Raw genomic sequence first — 18653 nt, forward strand, 5'->3', positions numbered from 1 at the left:
GGTGTGTGGGTTGTATTAGTTAGTCAAGTAAGGAGAGTATTAAAAGCCCAACCCGTATAAAATAGTCGGGTAATTAAATAATGCAAGTTGACACCAAACACCTGACATAGACTATTTACTCCTATCCAAAGTCTAATACGGTGTACCAAACGAATCCTATATGACTGTAAAAAGAAAGAAAAAAAGGAACGCTGCCCTTATTTTAAAGGAAACGTTGCGTTTTATGAGAAACAAAATATTTTATTTTATTTTATTTTATTTACCATGTAGACCTAGTTAGCTATCTAATTTAGTGAATGAATTCAGTGCCTCTTTTGATATTGAATATTTCATGAAGAATTGAGTATTTTATATTTTTAGGATTTATTATTATGCTTGAATGATAATCATATTTTTTTTTTTTTTGGTCGAATAAGAATTAGTATTTCAATTGAATTATATTGTATTATTTATAATATTTTTATATATTAAAATAATCTAGGTCTTGAAAGGTTTATGCCACTGACCTCATGAAGTAACATTCTTAAATACGCAGCTATGACCATACAACTTTCTTCGAAAGCAGTGTAATGAATTTCTTGTTGAACCAAATAACGAATCATCCTCATCTTTATTTTCATCATTATCGGTGAATAAAGGGGATCCTAAACTACTTTTTCAAACCCAAGAATAATAACAAGAAAATACTAATGAATGGAGAATTGGTCTAACTTTGAATATGTGGAGAGATACAGAGCTCAATTATAACAATGGGAATCAAGAATAATATATATATATATATATTTTTTCATTTCGACAGTTTTTCAAAATATTCTAGAATCCTAGCATGCACTATAGAGGAAAATGACTGAACTCAATTCAAAGTTGAGCATATATTCACCCTAAAAAAAAAAAAAAAAAATAGGAAAAAGAAGAAGATAGTGCCATAGCAGTAGTGGAGAATAGACCATGCTTCAGTGGAGCTTCTGTTTTGCGTTCAGAAAGGGGCGGAATTTTATTAACACAAGAGGACAAGCTAGCTGTAAACCAATGTCCTTTGCGATATTTTGGTGAATGTATGAATGTATGGTCATTTGCGTGTAGACTCTGGCGGAGACTGGTTGGCCCTATTGGGCTTCCAACATCATCATCATCCCTCATTTTCGACCTCAAATTATTCTCATGTATTCTTCTAACTTCAACACAAAATTAGTAACAGTGAGACTGGAATGAAAGCAAACGCCTCCTCAAAGCAGCAAGCATTTCCAAAATGGTAAGTTTGCTGTTGATGTTTGTTTATCTTTTGTCTCTCATCCTCTTAATCAATATCATCTATCTTCCTCAACCATCACTGGCCCTGTCCTCCTGTAACGGCGCATGCGCAACCCTCAACGACTGCGATGGTCAGCTCATCTGCATCAACCGCAAGTGCAACGACGACCCGGATGTTGGGACTCACATATGCAGTAAACCGCCGCCACCACCTCCCATGACCGCCGGAGGTTGCAATCCCTCGGGAACTGTCCATTGCAATAACGTATCATACCCTACATACACATGCTCCCCGCCAGTAACTTCATCCACCATAGCCAAACTTGATATCAGCGAATTCAACAAAGGCGGGGATGGCGGAGGAGCAGCCGAGTGCGACGAGCAATACCATGATAACACTGAGCGGATCGTGGGACTTTCCACTGGGTGGTATAATGGCGGGAAGATGTGCGGGAGGATGATAATAATTACGGCGGGCAACGGGAGGAGTGTGACGGCAAAAGTGGTGGACGAATGCGATTCGCGTGTGGGATGTGATGCAGAACATGCAGGCCAGCCGCCGTGTGAGAACAATGTTGTTGTAGCCTCTGAGGCTGTCTGGAAAGCATTGCAACTAGACGTACAAGGAGAGGGTGTTCAGGTCACTTGGTCCCTACATAGCAACTGCAGCGAAGCTATTAACTGCGGTGGCATCGGAGGCCTCTCGTACCCGTTTTGGGGAGTAAACCGAGCTAGTTACTGTGGCCTTCCCGGGTTCGAGGTCGCATGCCTAGACAATGTCCCGGTGATCAACATGTCGAATATCAACTACAGAATTCTTAAAACCAACTCCAGTCGGGCTCCTCCTTCTGTTACAGTTGCTAGGCAGGACTATTGGAAAACAATCTGTCCTCCGAGTTTTGTTAACACTAGCATCAACTCGTCTATGTTTCATTATACTTCCTCTGGGCTTACAAACCTGACCTTATACTACGGGTGCAATACAAGTACAAGTACAACAACCACCACTCCAGAGCTTACTTCTACTTCCCAAGTTTGCAGTAGAAGAAACAGCGGTAACATCACCGTTTCGTATGTCACGCCAAGTCCCCGAGTTGATCCAGTTGCTCCAGGGGCCTGTAAAAATCGGGTCATTGTTCCGGTTTCTACAACAGCTGCTGCAGCTCTAGAGACCAACCGAACTGCTATCCAAGACGCGGTTGATGGGGGCTTTGAATTGGAATTGCAGATTCGTACTGATCAATGCAACACATGTATGCAATCAGGAGGGAAGTGTGGGCTTGACACTACCTCTGGTGGATTCAGTTGCTTTTGCCAGGATAATCGGGCCTATGCAACCAGATGTAATATTACAACAAATATTTCAAATCCACCACCACCCAGACCAAAAGGTATGTCTGTTCCTTCCCTTGTCAGTCCATTATAAATTAGAGACTATTAGTTAGGCAGATGTTAGAAGTTTTTTGTGTCATTGAAATTCCAGGATTGTTGGCATCCACACTTTTTTTTATTACATCGATCCGAGCTAGCTGATAAAACCCGGGTCCGAAATTGGGAATTATGTGCTATATAGTCCATGGTAATTAGATTCAATTATCTGCAGAAACAGAAAATAGACACTGCTGAACCTCACAGATACAAGAAAAGAGACTGTTGTTGCTATGAATTTCAGCAATTGAACATCTAGGACAGAAAATTTTGTAAACCAATTGACCCGTAAACCCTTAAGAGTGTTCATGTTTTTTGTCATTTTGATCCTTTGGTACAGACATCAAATTGGAAGTCTTGATGGTGCCAGTCAACACCTTGCAGTATCATATGCTCCAAGCAGCCTAACAAATACACCTACCAGACATCAGTACAATCCCATCGACATCGGTACTTAAGATGCTAAAAACTTGAGTCCACCTTTGTTGACTTTGATCATTCTACTTGAGTTGTAGTCAGCTGGGGGCATAAATGGATATTATAAATAACTAAATATTTCATCATCCCAAATTAAAAGCTAAAAAAATCAAGAGAACAAAAAAACAGCTAGAGCACAAAGGCATGGCAGCAACATGAGCTCCACCACAATTGAATTGAAGTCAATACCAGTTAAGCATAACCTCTGCCCTTTCATTCCGCACCATATGTCGATTTTCTCTTGGGTGTAATGTGTTTTAGAAAGCATAAACTAAGCATTAAGTTTATAAAACTTACCAACGAGGAAGCCCAAGAAACAAAGAAAATTCCACACCTAAATACATACAGAAAGATTATTATTCAAACTGTGCACATCGAAGTACCAAGAGGCTGCAAGTAAATCCCTTTAAACCCACCTTTTTCAATGAGAGAGTGGCAGCAAAAGCTGGAAGACGATGAATAAGGGGAGAGCAGAGCAATAGCCAATAGGCATCACTATTCATTGTGTTGATGCTATGTATTACACAAAAGACATCAGTGATTTGAAGCAGCGAAGTTTGTAAAGATATAAGAATCATGTCATTTAAGTTTTCATTGTCTAATGTCATAAGCAATGTTGTCAAATACCAAATTTAAGTAGTGCACTGAACCTCAACAGCCACCCACCGAGCTTACGATAAACCAGAATCTTTAAGATGAAAAGTGAAAACATGTTCGGTTACAGTGTTCATTTTTTGTTTCAGAAAGATAGAAGCAAGTTTTAAAAATAATTGTGAAATTCTTTGAAGACAACTTTAATAGGTTTTTAATTCTCAAATTTTTGTTTGGATCGATTTCTCATTCACTAATTCTGAAAATATATATAAATAAGCTTATCATGATAAATATCGCATGCTTTAAATTGGTTCGAACTGCTTTTTCTACTGTCCAAAAAGAAAAGAAAAGAAAATGACTAATGCAGTTGAAGAAGCACATGATACACCATCCGAAGAACTCTTATGATTTAACCTTTTTTTCTGTGCAGGTTCAAATTCAAAGGCTAAATATGAAATAGGTGCGTATGTATATGTTAAATTGCAAATACCAAAAGTTTTCTTTTTTGTTCAAAGAAATGCCAGAAGTTTCAATCTTTGCTTTCTTTCACAAATCCATGAAATGCATAACTTAAAGAATTTTTCAATATAGGCATTTCGGCTGGTGTTTCGGGCATCTTCATAATCATTTTTTGCATTGTATGCATATCAAGGAAAAGAATATCAGGTTTCTTCAAGAAAGATATAAGGGATGAGTTTGATGTTGAGGCATTTATAAGGAACTATGGATCCCTTACTCCAAAACGGTATAGTTATGCAGATGTCAAGAAAATGACAGACTCATTCAAAGATAAAATAGGTAAAGGTGGATTTGGAACCGTGTACAAAGGCAGGCTGCCGGATGGCCTTGTCGTGGCTGTGAAAGTCCTAAGCGAGTCCAATGGTAATGCAGAAGACTTTATTAATGAAGTTGCTAGCATTGGTAGAACATCCCATGTCAACATTGTCACTCTCTCTGGATTCTGTTATGAGAGGGACAAAAGAGCTTTGATTTATGAATTCATGCCCAATGGATCTTTAGATAATTTCAGACATAAGCAAGGATCTGAAGCAAAATGTCCCTTGGAATGGAAAACACTATCTGAAATTGCTGTTGGCATTGCGCGAGGACTAGAATACTTACATCGTGGATGTAACACTAGAATTCTGCATTTAGACATCAAACCACAGAACATTCTTTTGGATAAAGATTTTTGCCCGAAAATCGCTGATTTCGGGCTTGCCAAACTATGCAAACCGAAGGAGAGTATTGTATCCATGATGGGGACAAGAGGAACTGCAGGGTACATTGCACCAGAAGTGTTTAGCCGGAACTTTGGAGGCGTATCTCACAAGTCAGATGTGTACAGCTACGGCATGTTGGTTCTTGAAATGGTTGGAGCAAGAAAGAATTTGGATTCGGAAGCGTCTCATACCAGTGAATTGTTTCCGCATTACGTTTATAAAGATCTAGAGCTAGACAATGATGAGAATGTTTTTGGGGCAATCACAGAGGAAGAAAAAGAAATAGCAAGAAAGATGGTAATAATAAGTATGTGGTGCATTCAGACAAATCCTTCTGATCGGCCATCAATGAGCAGAGTAGTAGAGATGTTGGAAGGACCCCTTCATACATTGCAAATTGCACCCAAGCCTTTCTTGTTTTCTCCTGCACAAGGCTCTATGATCACACCTCCCAACCAGCTGAAATAGATACTAAGGCAATTTTGTTTCATGAGCAGATCTCTGGTCATTAGGAAATTCTAGCTGAATTATTGTAACATAGTTAGTTTCGTTATCGTAAATGAGACAGTTTTCATTATCCAAGTATACTATATATTCTATGGCCAAACTTGGTTTCCATTGGGCTCAGATCTTTTCCAAGTTTGCTTCCAACCAGTCGTTCTGTCTTCTCGATGCGGTGCTCTGTTTTGCCTAGTAGTGCCTGCTATGTTTTGTGTTCTGCACTTTAGTTGATGCTCTATATTTTTGTGTATTCTTGTCTCCCGTCATTCTGAATGAAAATAAAACAAGCAAAGACTAGTGTCGAAAAAAACTGATCCTGGGATTAAAGAATTATTACTGTGAGTATAAATTTATGTTCAATGTTTTGGATTTTCGTCATTCGACATGAAGCAAATCCAAAAAAAAAGGTACTCACCTTCTAATTTGATGAATTGAGCTAATTGGCTGTTACCTGCAATGTGAGGTAGCATCAGCAGTTGATTCAAAATAACTGTAGTTAAATACCGTGATCCTTCTAGAGGAGAGAAGAGGATTTATCTTAGCTTCTGTTAGTCTTCTTTGTTGCAGGGTCCGTTCGAAACTAACTGAAAGAAGATTACAAAGTCATTTCCGTGGGAAAAGAAGGCCATTCAATTCAAACATGTTTGTCTCAAACTAACAAGAAAAGAAAAACAAAAAAAATGTACATATTCATGGGAAAACGAAGGGATTCAATTCATTTCCAGACGTCACTGTAGAGAGAATTTACACACAAATGACAAAGTGCTTATTTGTATTTCCACACTAGATTTTTTAACAAAATATTGGAAAAAAGTGAAAGCCGCGTTTAAAATTGAAGAGATTGGAAAAATGGAACATAATCAAAGGTACTATCAATTGGGTATGAGGCTTTAGAGGCTAACTGTGGGAGTAAATTTCCCCACGAGAATATTCAATTGGAAAGATTCTATTTTCTTCTTTGCCGCATCTTTCTCTCTGCAAAATAGAACAAATAAGAGGACCACACCGGCGGTGTTGGCCAAAGGCCCTCTGATGCCTAAATTAGTTCAATTGAATCGTATAGAAAACAATAGTTAATAGGGTACGAAGATATGTTTATAATATAAACCGGGCGGCCGGAGCCTTATATAAAAGAGAGGGTGAGAGATGATGTAGCTAGGGTCCAGAAAAAGACGCGCAATGGCTTGAGAAGAAGTCCAGAAAAAGACGCGCGAGTTCCATAATAATGAACCATTCACAAAGCATCGATACCAGATCTATTGGGCTAGTCATATACCCAATAGTGGCATGCCTATGCAACACCACGAATCAGAATTGAGAAAAGTTGACTGATAGGCCTTCGATCAGGCCTGCTCGCTTTTGGAAAACTAATTCAACTTTCAATTTTGTTCAGAAATTGAAGGAGTCTTCTCTGTAAGCCAAGAGACACCATCCGATCGGAGCATTGGTGTTGATCCAACAATCCTCTCCGTTCCTCAGAGCAGAGCTGACCTCTCGGGCGGCGAAAAAGAACGGTGGACGGAAAAAAGGGCCACACATCTTCAATTTATAGGCATCTTTAGCCGACGTTCTCACCAATCTCTCCACTGACTCTGGCTTCTCCATAATTCCTAGCCACAAGTGTGTGAATACTCCAGACAATTCTCCAAGCTTCAATATTTCCGACTTGCTTTGCCACTACACAGACTTTGGCTTTCTTCTTCTAGATATTTCTTACAATAATTATCTAAGATACTTGTGAAGACTTTTCTAGACTATTATGCACGCAACCTTTTGTTGGAAATTTAATATGAACTAATATTAATTTTTCTATTTGAATGAAAATTAATAAAATTTATTGGGTTAAAGATATGATCCTTGGGTTAAAGACATCTTCAATTGGGGGGTGACAACTCTTCAAACCAAGGGATGCATTGTTTGGGGTGACAACTCTTCAGACCAAATGATGCATTGTTTGCCTTTTCAGATTGAGATACCTTTTTAGAAAGGGTATTTCATCATCTATAAATAGAGCAATCCTCCTGCAGTTTTATTCATTCAATCAATTCTCAACATACATACTTTCATATATAGAGAGCATTAGAGTTTTCGTAAAGAGAGGCTCCTGCATAATTTTAGTTTAAAGTTCCTTGTGAATTGCAGTGCTTCTTTCATAAGAAGAGAGTCGTTGTATCCTGGAAGACGAATGCTAATGAACCATAAACACTAATATGGGGCGTAATTCGTCTTAAGGTCGGAATGTCCAACACTTACCTCGACTTAATTAAAGTTCTTTTAATTCCATTTTACTATTGTAAAAATCTATTTTATTTATACTATTTATTTATTTATTTTATAGCAATTTAGCATTCATATTTTCCAACACCTTTAGCTTGCAGACTTTGCATAGTCGGTGGAATCTGTTCTCCTCGTTTCAAGATTTTACTATATTACCTAATTCAAGTGTTAACAAATTTCCATGGGCCGGGTTTTATTTTCCTTGGGCTAATTAATGTGTTGGTGGGCTGGAGTTGATATTTTAACACATACACGATATTCTATTTCTCTTTGTCTCTTGGCGTGGGTTGTTCGACTTCATTAACATTGTTAATACAGCCACCAAATTATGGTAAATAAACAAACAAATTGCAACATACTCGAATTTCTTATCTTATAACTTCTTCAAGTGAGTACTTGATCGCTCAAGCATTCTTACTGTACAGATCCTAATTTATTCTCATTGTTGATGCCCAAAATCGAGGACAACTTAGGTGAAAGAAGTGTCTAATCTTCAGCAGGATAAGAAGGTTGTGGACTTTTGGCAAGGAGAGACCCTGCATAAGAAAATAAGGAAGAAGCAATCGCCAAGCTTCAGACACCAGTGTGGTACCTACCGAAAGCTCTTCGATGCTTAAGTCATAAAGTGTGGGATGCGTGGTAATTTTGGCACAGTAATAGTAAAGGTAAAAAGTAGTTACCCTATTTACCTGGATACTATTCCTCTTTTTATAGAGAAGTGAAAGTGAGAGTTTGCACAAAGTTTCGATATGGGATGCACAAAATTTCGATGTGGAACTTTGCGCAAACTGTGGTGGTGGTGACATGTGTTCATAGTTCTAAATTCTGTAGTTGAGAGCATCGGCAGGTGGCTCCCACTTCAAAAGAAGGTCTTCCTTTGATAGGAAGATGGTGATGTCATCCATATTTTAAAGGCTGCCCGAGCATCTTGGAGTGTTTTCCTTCAGCAGCAAGTATGTCTGCCTATGTACCAGTCCTCTAATGTCGGATGTGTTTCGTTGATTAGGTGCAAACACTTATCTGGACTAATAAAGAATGATAGAATCGTAAGCATGTGGGCCTGGGAAGTGAACTCTGGGAGTCATGCAGAACCAATTCTTGGCTGCTAAGTAAAAACAACATATTTGCTGGATACGTGGGCTATTAGCACGCGTTTTTGGGGAGGAAGGATGCACGCCCGGCTCTTTTAGTTATTTTTAATTTTTTATGAGGACTTTTATTTTTTTGGTTGTATAAATATATTATATATATGACTTTGTTGTAAAAGTATTGGTGTGGAGCCCACTACTATTCATTACTGTTCATTACTGTTCATTTGGCGGCTTTGATAGAGTTTGTCTGTCACGGATGAATAGTGATGAATAGTGATGAATAGTGATTTTCTCAGCCTATAAATAAGAAGAGAAACGGAAAGAGAAGAAGAAGAAAAAAAAAAAGGAAAGAAAAGAGAGAAGAGAAAGCAGAGAGAAGTTTTCCTAGAGAGAAACTTCAGTGAGCCACATATGTTGTAAACACTAAAGTTGTAGCCATATCATTTTATAGTGAAAGGTTACCACTGCTGCTCTCCGAGGACGTAGGCATAGCCGAACCTCGTTAAAAGCTGTGTCTTATCTATTTTACGTACAGCTCACTATCCGCACATATCTCAGGTTATGTTATAACACGTTATCAGCACGATAGTCTCTCCTTTTATTTCTGAAATTTTTCAACTCATCACTATGTGGTTATTCATCTGTCTCCTTTACTGTCATTTAAAGTATGGTGCGGCATTAACATCCATACAGCAATTTAATTTGTGAATTTACTTTACAGCAAATTAACCTACTTTAAAGGGTGGTGCGGGTTTATCGTCCACGCCTTTACTGTTATTTAAATGTATGGAGCAGAATTAGTGCCCATACAAGCACATTTACTTTATCATAAATTTACTTTAAAGGGTGGTGCGGGTTTATCGTCCACGCCTTTACTGTTATTTAAATGTATGGAGCAGAATTAGTGCCCATACAAGCACGTTTACTTTACCACACATTTACAGTATGGTGCGGGATTAACGTCCATACAGCAATTTAATTTATGAATTTACTTTACCGCACATTTAAAGTATGGTGCGGGATTAACGTCCATACAAGTAATTTATTTAAACGGTAAATTTATTTTATGGATTAATTGTGCTGTATGATGAGTTTTTACAGTATACAGATCAGGACCAGAAGTTCCTTGATCCTCATCATACATTTACATCAGGACTTGAAGATCCTTGATGATGATATTGATATGAAAGCTGGCAGTCTCTCCGGTACTATATTTGTAAACATGTGATCGGACTTAAGGGTCCTTGATCCCTGACATGTGAATAAGGACCTGAGTTTCCTTAATGATGTAACAGTACCGTATTGTTTAAAAGTGCCGTACACATGAATAATAACTGTACTGGCAAATGTACTGCACATATGAATAGATATGTATTCATGATTGATGAATAGTACTATTCACATGAATAGTGACGTATGCATAAATATTAACCATTTTGGGGAAACCGTCACTATATACAAAATGGAACCTGCAGTTCCTTAAACTCATGGATAAACAATTAAATGAGATGCCAGAAGTTCCTCAAAATATGGACAATTATGTAAGGGCTTGAAGTCCCGAAATATGTATAGAAAATTGTAAAAATGTCCATACAATGAGAATATGTGATTTTGGCATGAAGTTCAAAATCTAACAAGTGTGGAGAACCTAAAGTTCCAAGAGTTAAATGGACAACCTTTGAGGTATTATTGCAAATTGTGGTACACCACAAATTTTCTTGGCATAAGAGAATGATGAATTTAATAAAGTTCGATTTTGTTATAATCGACACCTCAAGGAAGAAATATATTTTGTGAATCCGGTTGTTAAGAATACACCGTGAAATGGATAATATCAGTATAAAAATCAAATGATGAATTGAGGCTCCCCACATATTTTGTTATATCTGGGCCGGAAGCCCATGGATCCAAATATATGAGAGATCCTAAAACTTGAAGTTGTGGGTATATAGTAGTTAATGTTCTTCACTACTATATTGAGATATTATCGTAGCTTTTATTCAATTCATATTTCATGTCCATTTGAAAATGGCGAATAAATTATGAGTTTGGGTTTAACCCAGACCAAAAGTTATGGGCTCACATGCATGGAAATATGAGAGATTTGATGTGGTTATTTGAACCTATAAGGCACAAGGTTCAGACCGTCATTTTGAAAAGACGTACAAACCACATATGCAAGTTTAAGAATGTGCGCAATTATTATTATAAAAGGAAAGGAACATACAACAGATAGATTTTTACACCTGCAATGAAAGTGCAGGCCCTGTAAAATCTATAAAATTACATTATGTTCTGGAAGCCTCTGAAGGAAGAGGACGGTGCCTCTTAAGCCTAGCCATGAGCCTCTCATGGTCTCCCAAAATTCTTTCATTTGAGACCTGCAGCATGTCTAGCTTTCTCAGTGTATCAGCAGAGTACGAACTCACCAGTTTCAACAAGGAATTATTCTCTCCTTTGAGTTTCTCAACCTCTTTTTGAGACTCATGAAGCATTCTTTGAAGAGAATAATTTTCAGTTGTTAGCTTCTGAACCTCGTTTGCTCTAACACGCAAACGATCAGCCAAGTTAGAAACAGAAGCAGCACTCTGAATGCTAAAAGCCATTGAGTCATCAATAGCCTCTTCCTCAGACCTCCCTGTCAACAACATTTCATCCATTGGAATAATGAAATTCCTAGCTACTGTGACAGCAGTAGCATCATTCATCATCACAGAATCATTAACTGTAAGATGACGATTTTGGGATACAAAGGATGGACGCCAAACTTGGGCGTCACTGGCTGTTATGGGAGCATCATTTAAATTGAAATTATTTGGGTTGGAAGAAGAGGAAGCCATTTTAAGAAGGTTTCAAAGAAAGTCTTACAAAACTAAAGTTTCAGAAAATGAAGGAAGTTGAGTTGAAACAAAGTTGAGTTGAAACGCAGTTGCTCAATCAAGTTTTGCAAAGGCAATATCTATAGACGAAAATGTGGCAACTTTTCAGGATTCCAATATCTTCTCGAATCCCCACATTATCTTTTTCTTTCACAAGAGTCCAAAACTTCACGTGGCCTCTGATAATGCCTGTCGGCACTTTCGGCGTTTTCAAGTATTATTTTCAAAGCCGATCTTGCTTTACGGATTTCACGGAGCTACTTTTTCAAAAGTATCCTGAGAATCTCGCAATTTTTCCTATGGTTAATTTGAAATTCACTGGTTCTATCTATTCATTGTATTTGTGTATAAATGTGTTACTAACGAAATTTTCTTTGCAGAAGACATCCGGTTTTCCCATACAAAATGATGCTATATCTACTTGTTTTTCTTATCATTAAGCACTTAATATGCCTGAGAAGCAAGACTATCTCTGATCATCCATTCAGGAAGTAAGACTATCCCTGATCATGTTTCTGCAAGATCAGGGAATTGTGAAGGCGACCTTGTGCTCTAATCTCCTGAGGTCCTTCTAGACTAGGAGAATTGAGAGCTTGTTTTCTGCTCCCACCGGCTTCCTTCCTTGATTGATGAGCTGCTTGTCTGCTCCCACCAGCTTCCTTCCTTGATTGCTTACCTTATCTTGCAATCAATATCACAATTTTTGTATCTTTTCTTTCTTTTTATAACTCTCTGTTCATAAGGGATTTTATTTCTTTAGAATGAACATCTGAAGAAAGAATCCATGAAGTGATCCTAATTCTGAGGGTTATTTGTTTTGACAGAGGCAAAAGAGTTGTGATTTTGCTCTTGCAGGATATAACTAGATCATCAAGCACTACATTATATTTACTCGGCCGATACGAGCTTGAATGATACTTGAGAAAAGTTTCTCCCACCTAAGGATGTAAGCAATACTTGTGTTATTTTATGCTTATATACTTATTTGATATATTATCTTGAAAGGTAACCAAATGGGGAGATAAGTCCATTCCAAAAGAATGGCTTGTATGTATCCATGAATTATTAATGCAAATTTTACAAATTGCAAGTTGGATACATTGATAATACACTGCACAGATTAAAGTCCCATAAGAACAGAATATGGGTATAGCATTGATCAATATGATGCACGCCTGTTGCGTAGCAAATGATGTGGATTGAAGTCCCGAAAGGACAATCCTTTGACATGTCAATATTGATATTGTGCACGCCTAATGCATTGCAAATTGTATGGGTTAAAGTCCCAGAAATCAATTGACATGTATATATTAATCAGTGGCATGCCTGCAGCATGCCAGATATATGGTTCTAAATGTTCCAACTCCCTAAATGGAGATTATCCACGCCCTACTATAACATAACGCTCCATTGGAGGTTATAATCCACATTCTCACATAATAAAAGCCCCTGCAGTGGCTTGGGTACCCAAAAGCAAAGAAATGCTTATAATTGATGCATGCGCATGCACATGAGAATGGTGGGATCATGAATTGATGAATGGCAAATTTTGATTTTGGAGTAGCTACTCAAATCATCAATGGGCTGTGTTGATTGGAACCACGTTCAATTATTAAATGTCGACAATATTATTGGCCAACATGGAATGAGGCAATTCCATTATAGATGAGAATGAACGTGAAAGAACAAACCCACAGTACGAACCCCAAAATTTGTTAAATACTGAAAGTTATACTTGGGTGTTCGGAATAAAAGGGAATGTACCTACTTTGTATGACACAATGTTTCTGGCAGAAACAAGGAATGTTAGGTTTTCTCCATTTATTGCACATTTACGGAGACCAACATGTTATCTTTAAGGGTTATTAAATGCACAAAGCATATCACCTGAAGTGATTCCCTAAAGATGTATACATAGCTGGGTTAAAGCTATATAATGTGTCATAAAGCTTAATCCCTTTAAACAAAATCCTTGAAAGGATTGAAATTGCATGAAGCAAGTCCCTGAATGACATATGCCTAAAGCATAAAATCCGTACTCAATACTAATATGCCTAAATTGCCTCAGTGAGTACATTAATATGTTTGCAAACACATTAAAGCTTCTCAAGAGTTTCAGAAATATTTGTCTCGACTGAAAGATCGAGCATTATGCCAACGAGATTATTGCTTATACTGAGAAAGTATTGAAACGGTTTGGCATGGATAAAGCCCATCCACTTAGCACTCCAATGGTCGTTCGGTCGCTTGACACTAAGAAAGACCCATATCGTCCAAAAGGGGATGATGAAATGGTCCTTGGTCAAGAAGTACCATATCTTAGTGCAATAGGTGCTTTATTGTACCTAGCACAATGTACCAGACCAGACATATCATTCTCAGTCAATCTGTTAGCAAGGTACAGTTCTGCTCCAACATGGCGACACTGGACCGGCATCAAACATGTTCTATGATACCTTCGTGGGACAACAGACATGGGGTTATTCTATTCCAGTGAATCGACCAACGCCCAGATTATTATTGGTTATGCTGATGCAGGATATCTCTCTGATCCACATCAAGGACGATCACAGACTGGATATGTATTTACATGTGGAGGAACTGCGATCTCATGGCGGTCAACAAAACAAACATTAGTGGCCACATCTTCCAATCACTCAGAAATACTTGCCCTCCATGAAGCCAGTCGTGAATGCGTTTGGTTAAGATCGGTAATTCATCACATCCGAAGCACATGTGCCCTACCCTCAACAACAGACACTCCAACAATTATGAATGAGGATAATGCAGCTTGTATTGCTCAGATCACAGGAGGATATATCAAAGGTGACAGGACCAAACACATATCACCAAAGTTTTTCTATACACATGAGCTCGAGAAGAGTCAAGAAATCAAAGTCAGACAAATCCGCTCAAGTGATAACCTGGCAGATCTCTTCACTAAATCATTGCCGAAATATACATTCCAAAAGTTAGTGCATGGCATCGGATTACGACAACTCTGCAAGCAATCAAGTTGGAGCATGCAAAAACAGGGGGAGCATTCAAGAGTCCTCTAACATAGGACATATGCACGTTGTACTCTTTTTCCTTCGCATAGATTTTCCCACTGGGTTTTTTCAAGCAAGGTTTGAATGAAGCAACCAATCTAGGGACATGTGGTCTCCAAGGGGGAGTGTTGTAAAAGTATTGGTGTGCAGCCCACTACTATTCATTACTGTTCATTACTATTCATTACTGTTCATTTGGCGGCTTTGATAGGGTTTGTCTGTCACGGGTGAATAGTGATCTACTATTCATTACTACTCACACAACAACAACTGACCCCGAAACTCACTCGTACCCTCACCACGTTTCCTACTCTCCACTCATAAATTACACATACATCCGCTAAAAAACTCACAATGGCCAAGGTCGGTGAGACGCAATTCATCCGCCTCTGATTCTCTATCTTTTTGACCTCGACAAACTTTTGACCCTGTCAGGGTGTACGAGTTTGTCAAAGACCGAAGGTGAGGTTATAGATTCCACCAATCGTTTATTTGACGGCGTCGTTTCTACGGTGATGAATTAGTTTTTAATTATTTGACATGGGTAACGTGGACAGGGTGCGATTCGGTAAGGGCGGATACGACGACGGACTTGCTGTCAAAGATAGAGTTCAATCTGCAGAAATTTACTGAGAGTATGGAGAAGCTCGTGAAGGCTGTGCAAATTGTGCCACCAAAGAAGAAAAATGGAGGCAACGACAGGAATGATGGCAATGATGGCAATGACGGCAATGACGGCAGTGACGGCAATGGCGGTGGCGGTGGAGATGAGAAGAAAAAGGAGGAAGAGGAGGGCAATGGTGGTGGCAAAATGAAGTATCCAGCGGGTCAGTCCGGGTCTGGACAATTTTCATATGGAAGGCCTACCCGTCATAAATATGGTTATCAAAATGGGGCACTCAAAACGGAGGAAAAAATGTTGTTGCTGTGCTGTGAGGTCCTTGGCTTACTAGTAATCACTACTACATTTTACACTTTGCGCTGCAAAATACATTGTAGTCGCACAAATTTTAACGCGACAAAAACTTCGTCGCGCAGAATCCGTCGCGCAAAGATCGTGAAGAAAGACTTTGCGCGACGAAAAAATATTGGTCGCGCAAAGTAACTTTGCGCGACGAAAAAATATTGGTCACGCAAAACTTTGCGCGACGAAACACATTGGTCGCGCAAAGGATTGCGCGACGAAAAATATTCGTCGCGCAAAGTTTTGTGCGACGAAATACATTGGTCGCGCAAAGTCTCAAAAAAATTTATAAAACATAAAAAATTCCCGCGTTCCATTTTTGGTAACCGCCCACATTTTTAGAGTTTTGCGCGACGAATACTAACGTCGCGCAAATATTTGCGCGACGAAATATTTTTTGTGTTTTAAATTTTTTTAATTAAAATAAACTAATTTAATAGTTTGCGCTACAAAATATTTTGTCGTGCAAGGTTTTTGACTTTTTGTTTTATTATTTCTTTAATATTAATTTATTCAAAATTTTACTTTTTAAATGTATGATTTTTTTAAATCACTTTAATTTCAATTGATATTAATTTAATTATATTAATTTATTCAAATTTTTACTTTTTAAATTTAATTTAATTGTAAGATTTTTCTTAATTACTTTAATTTAAATTGACATATTCAAAATAAAATTACATATGAAAAATAGTGATCAAATTATTCAATAAATATTTATATATATATAATATTCAAAATGTACACATGAATTAACAAAGTACAATAATAAAATCCTAATACAAGCATATTGTGGTGGTAGTGGCGGATAATATGTTTTGATAGCTTCCTAATCCTCAACTTTAGCCATCAAAGTCTTGATGATTACCTACAAAAAAACAAATATGGTCAAATAAAAACAACAACAAAAAAAAAGAATGCATAATCTCCCCTAAAATTGTTATACCACAAATCCAACCCAAACTCCAATCTCTCCCCTTTACTCAACCCCAAACCCCACACAAACTCAAAACTAACTCCAAAAACACATATTAATGAAAAAAATTTAAAATTTGGAAAGAATATACCTTTTGGCAAGATTGAGAGTGAGTGAGAATGAAAGGGAGAAGTGAGTGTGAGAGAATTAGATAAGATAGTGATAGAGAGATGAGAGATTAAGTGAGAGGAGTGAGTGTGAGAGAAAGGGTGGGATTTGGGGAGAGGGAAAGAGAGAGGAGAGGTAAGAGTAGAGAAAGAAATTGAGAAAATGGTGGAGGAGTTATTTCGGTTTTTAAAATCGTATCACTTTGCTCGACGAAACATATTGGTCTCGCAAAGTTTTGCTCGACGAATATAGGAATATTGGTCGCGCAAAGTCTAAAAAAAATTATTTTTTTTCAAAAAAATTCCCGCATCCCATTTTTGGTACCCGCCAAAATTTTTAAATTTTTGTGCGACGAAAAATACATATTGGTCGCGCAAAGTCTAAAACAATTATATAAAAAAAATTCCCGCGTTCCAGTTTTGGTACCCGCCCAAATTTTTGCGCGACGAAAAATATATATTGGTCGCGCAAAGTTTTGCACGACGAAACATATTGGTCTCGCAAAGTTTTGCGCGACGAATACAGGATTATTGGTGGCTCAAAGTCTAAAAAAATTCCCGCATCCCATTTTTGGTACCCGCCAAAATTTTTAAATTTTTGCCCGAGGAAAAATACATATTGGTCGCGCAAAGTCTAAAATAATTATATATAAAAATTCCCGTGTCCCATTTTTGGTACACGCCCAAATTTTTGCGTGACAAAAAATATTGGTCGCGCAAAGTCTAAAGTTTTTTTTTTTAATTTTAAAAACCCGCGTCCCATTTTTGGTACTCGCCCAAATTTTTTGAGTTTTGCACGACGAACTGTTGGTCGCGCAAACTTTTGAGAGACGAAAAAATGGTAGCACAATATTTATAAAAATAATTGTTATGAATAATAAAAAATAAATATATTTTATTTTATGATTTAAAATATAATTAAGGTGAAAGCTACTTAATAAATGTATATACTATTCAATTTATTAAGTGTTATATGTACAAAATAAATAAATTTAAAGCTACTTAATAAATAAATATACATACACACACACACTTCAACGATCTAACCATAAGACTTGTTCGTATATACTTCAAGATCGTATACCCCAAAAATCGCAAAAAACAAACATTCAGAGATCTAGTAACGGGACAAAACTTTTCGATAGTTATAAATGAAAAATCACGATTTAACGGTTATTTTAACTCCGATTTTGATGATTTTTTTACAGCTACACTCCTTGTGTAAATATCTTTTAGTAAAAAGACAATTTTACCATCGCATTATTTAATAGGAAAAAAGTTGACTTTTTGATCGGGAAAGAATTTGGTAATTCCGATTATGCCGTTGCGTAGAGCACGGCGAAACGAGTCCGTAGACACAGAGTAGACCCGAATCGGAGTTGTAACGAATGAGTTATGGTCAAAAGAGTCTCAGTGGCAGAACCGTAAATATTTCGAAGTTCAGTTTTATAAACCCAGCTTCCTTCTCTCTCGAACCATCTCGACCAGCCAACTTCAGACAGCGATTTCTCCCAACTCAGGCCACCGTTTCAGGTAATACCGGTCCCAAACGAACCACCTCACTTTCCTCTATCAGCCCTGCCCCTCCTCAGCCTCCATCCGCTACTGTAGTAGCCGAAAACTGCCACGAAACAGGGTGGTTCCAACAGTTTTTCTGAAAATTTTTGGGAGCTCGTTCTCTCACTTCCGACCACCAAATCAATCGAGTAAGGTATAGTTTCTCAGCTATTTTTCGTGTTCTAGCTGATGGGTATATGGGTTTTGATCGATTTTAGCTCTAAGGGGTTCGATTTTCGACTTGAAATCTGGCCAGAACTTCGGCCGCTCGAAACTAC

At 37.8% G+C, this 18653-nt stretch overlaps 2 protein-coding genes across 2 annotated transcripts in view; both read left to right on the top strand.

Moving 5' to 3' along the window:
• The first annotated feature begins 1068 nt into the window (after nucleotides 1-1068).
• On the top strand, nucleotides 1069-5591 carry LOC117617074 (LEAF RUST 10 DISEASE-RESISTANCE LOCUS RECEPTOR-LIKE PROTEIN KINASE-like 2.5). The gene is made up of 3 exons (XM_034346322.1): nucleotides 1069-2642; nucleotides 4181-4210; nucleotides 4342-5591. Exons 1-3 carry the CDS (start codon nucleotides 1250-1252, stop codon nucleotides 5439-5441), a joined length of 2523 nt encoding a protein of 840 aa, XP_034202213.1. The 5' UTR covers nucleotides 1069-1249; the 3' UTR covers nucleotides 5442-5591.
• Nucleotides 5592-15179: 9588 nt separating this feature from the next.
• The window catches only part of LOC117617455 (heavy metal-associated isoprenylated plant protein 3-like), a 4340-nt gene continuing 866 nt past the window's right edge, over nucleotides 15180-18653 (top strand). Inside the window, exons 1-2 of the mRNA XM_034346833.1 lie at nucleotides 15180-15233; nucleotides 15329-15708. Coding sequence (XP_034202724.1) covers nucleotides 15409-15708 — 300 coding nt within the window. The 5' untranslated portion in view covers nucleotides 15180-15233; nucleotides 15329-15408. The remainder of the gene's footprint in view (nucleotides 15234-15328; nucleotides 15709-18653) is intronic.

The sequence above is a fragment of the Prunus dulcis genome, chromosome 2 (assembly GCF_902201215.1).
Source record: "Prunus dulcis chromosome 2, ALMONDv2, whole genome shotgun sequence".
Taxonomy (NCBI): domain Eukaryota; kingdom Viridiplantae; phylum Streptophyta; class Magnoliopsida; order Rosales; family Rosaceae; genus Prunus; species Prunus dulcis.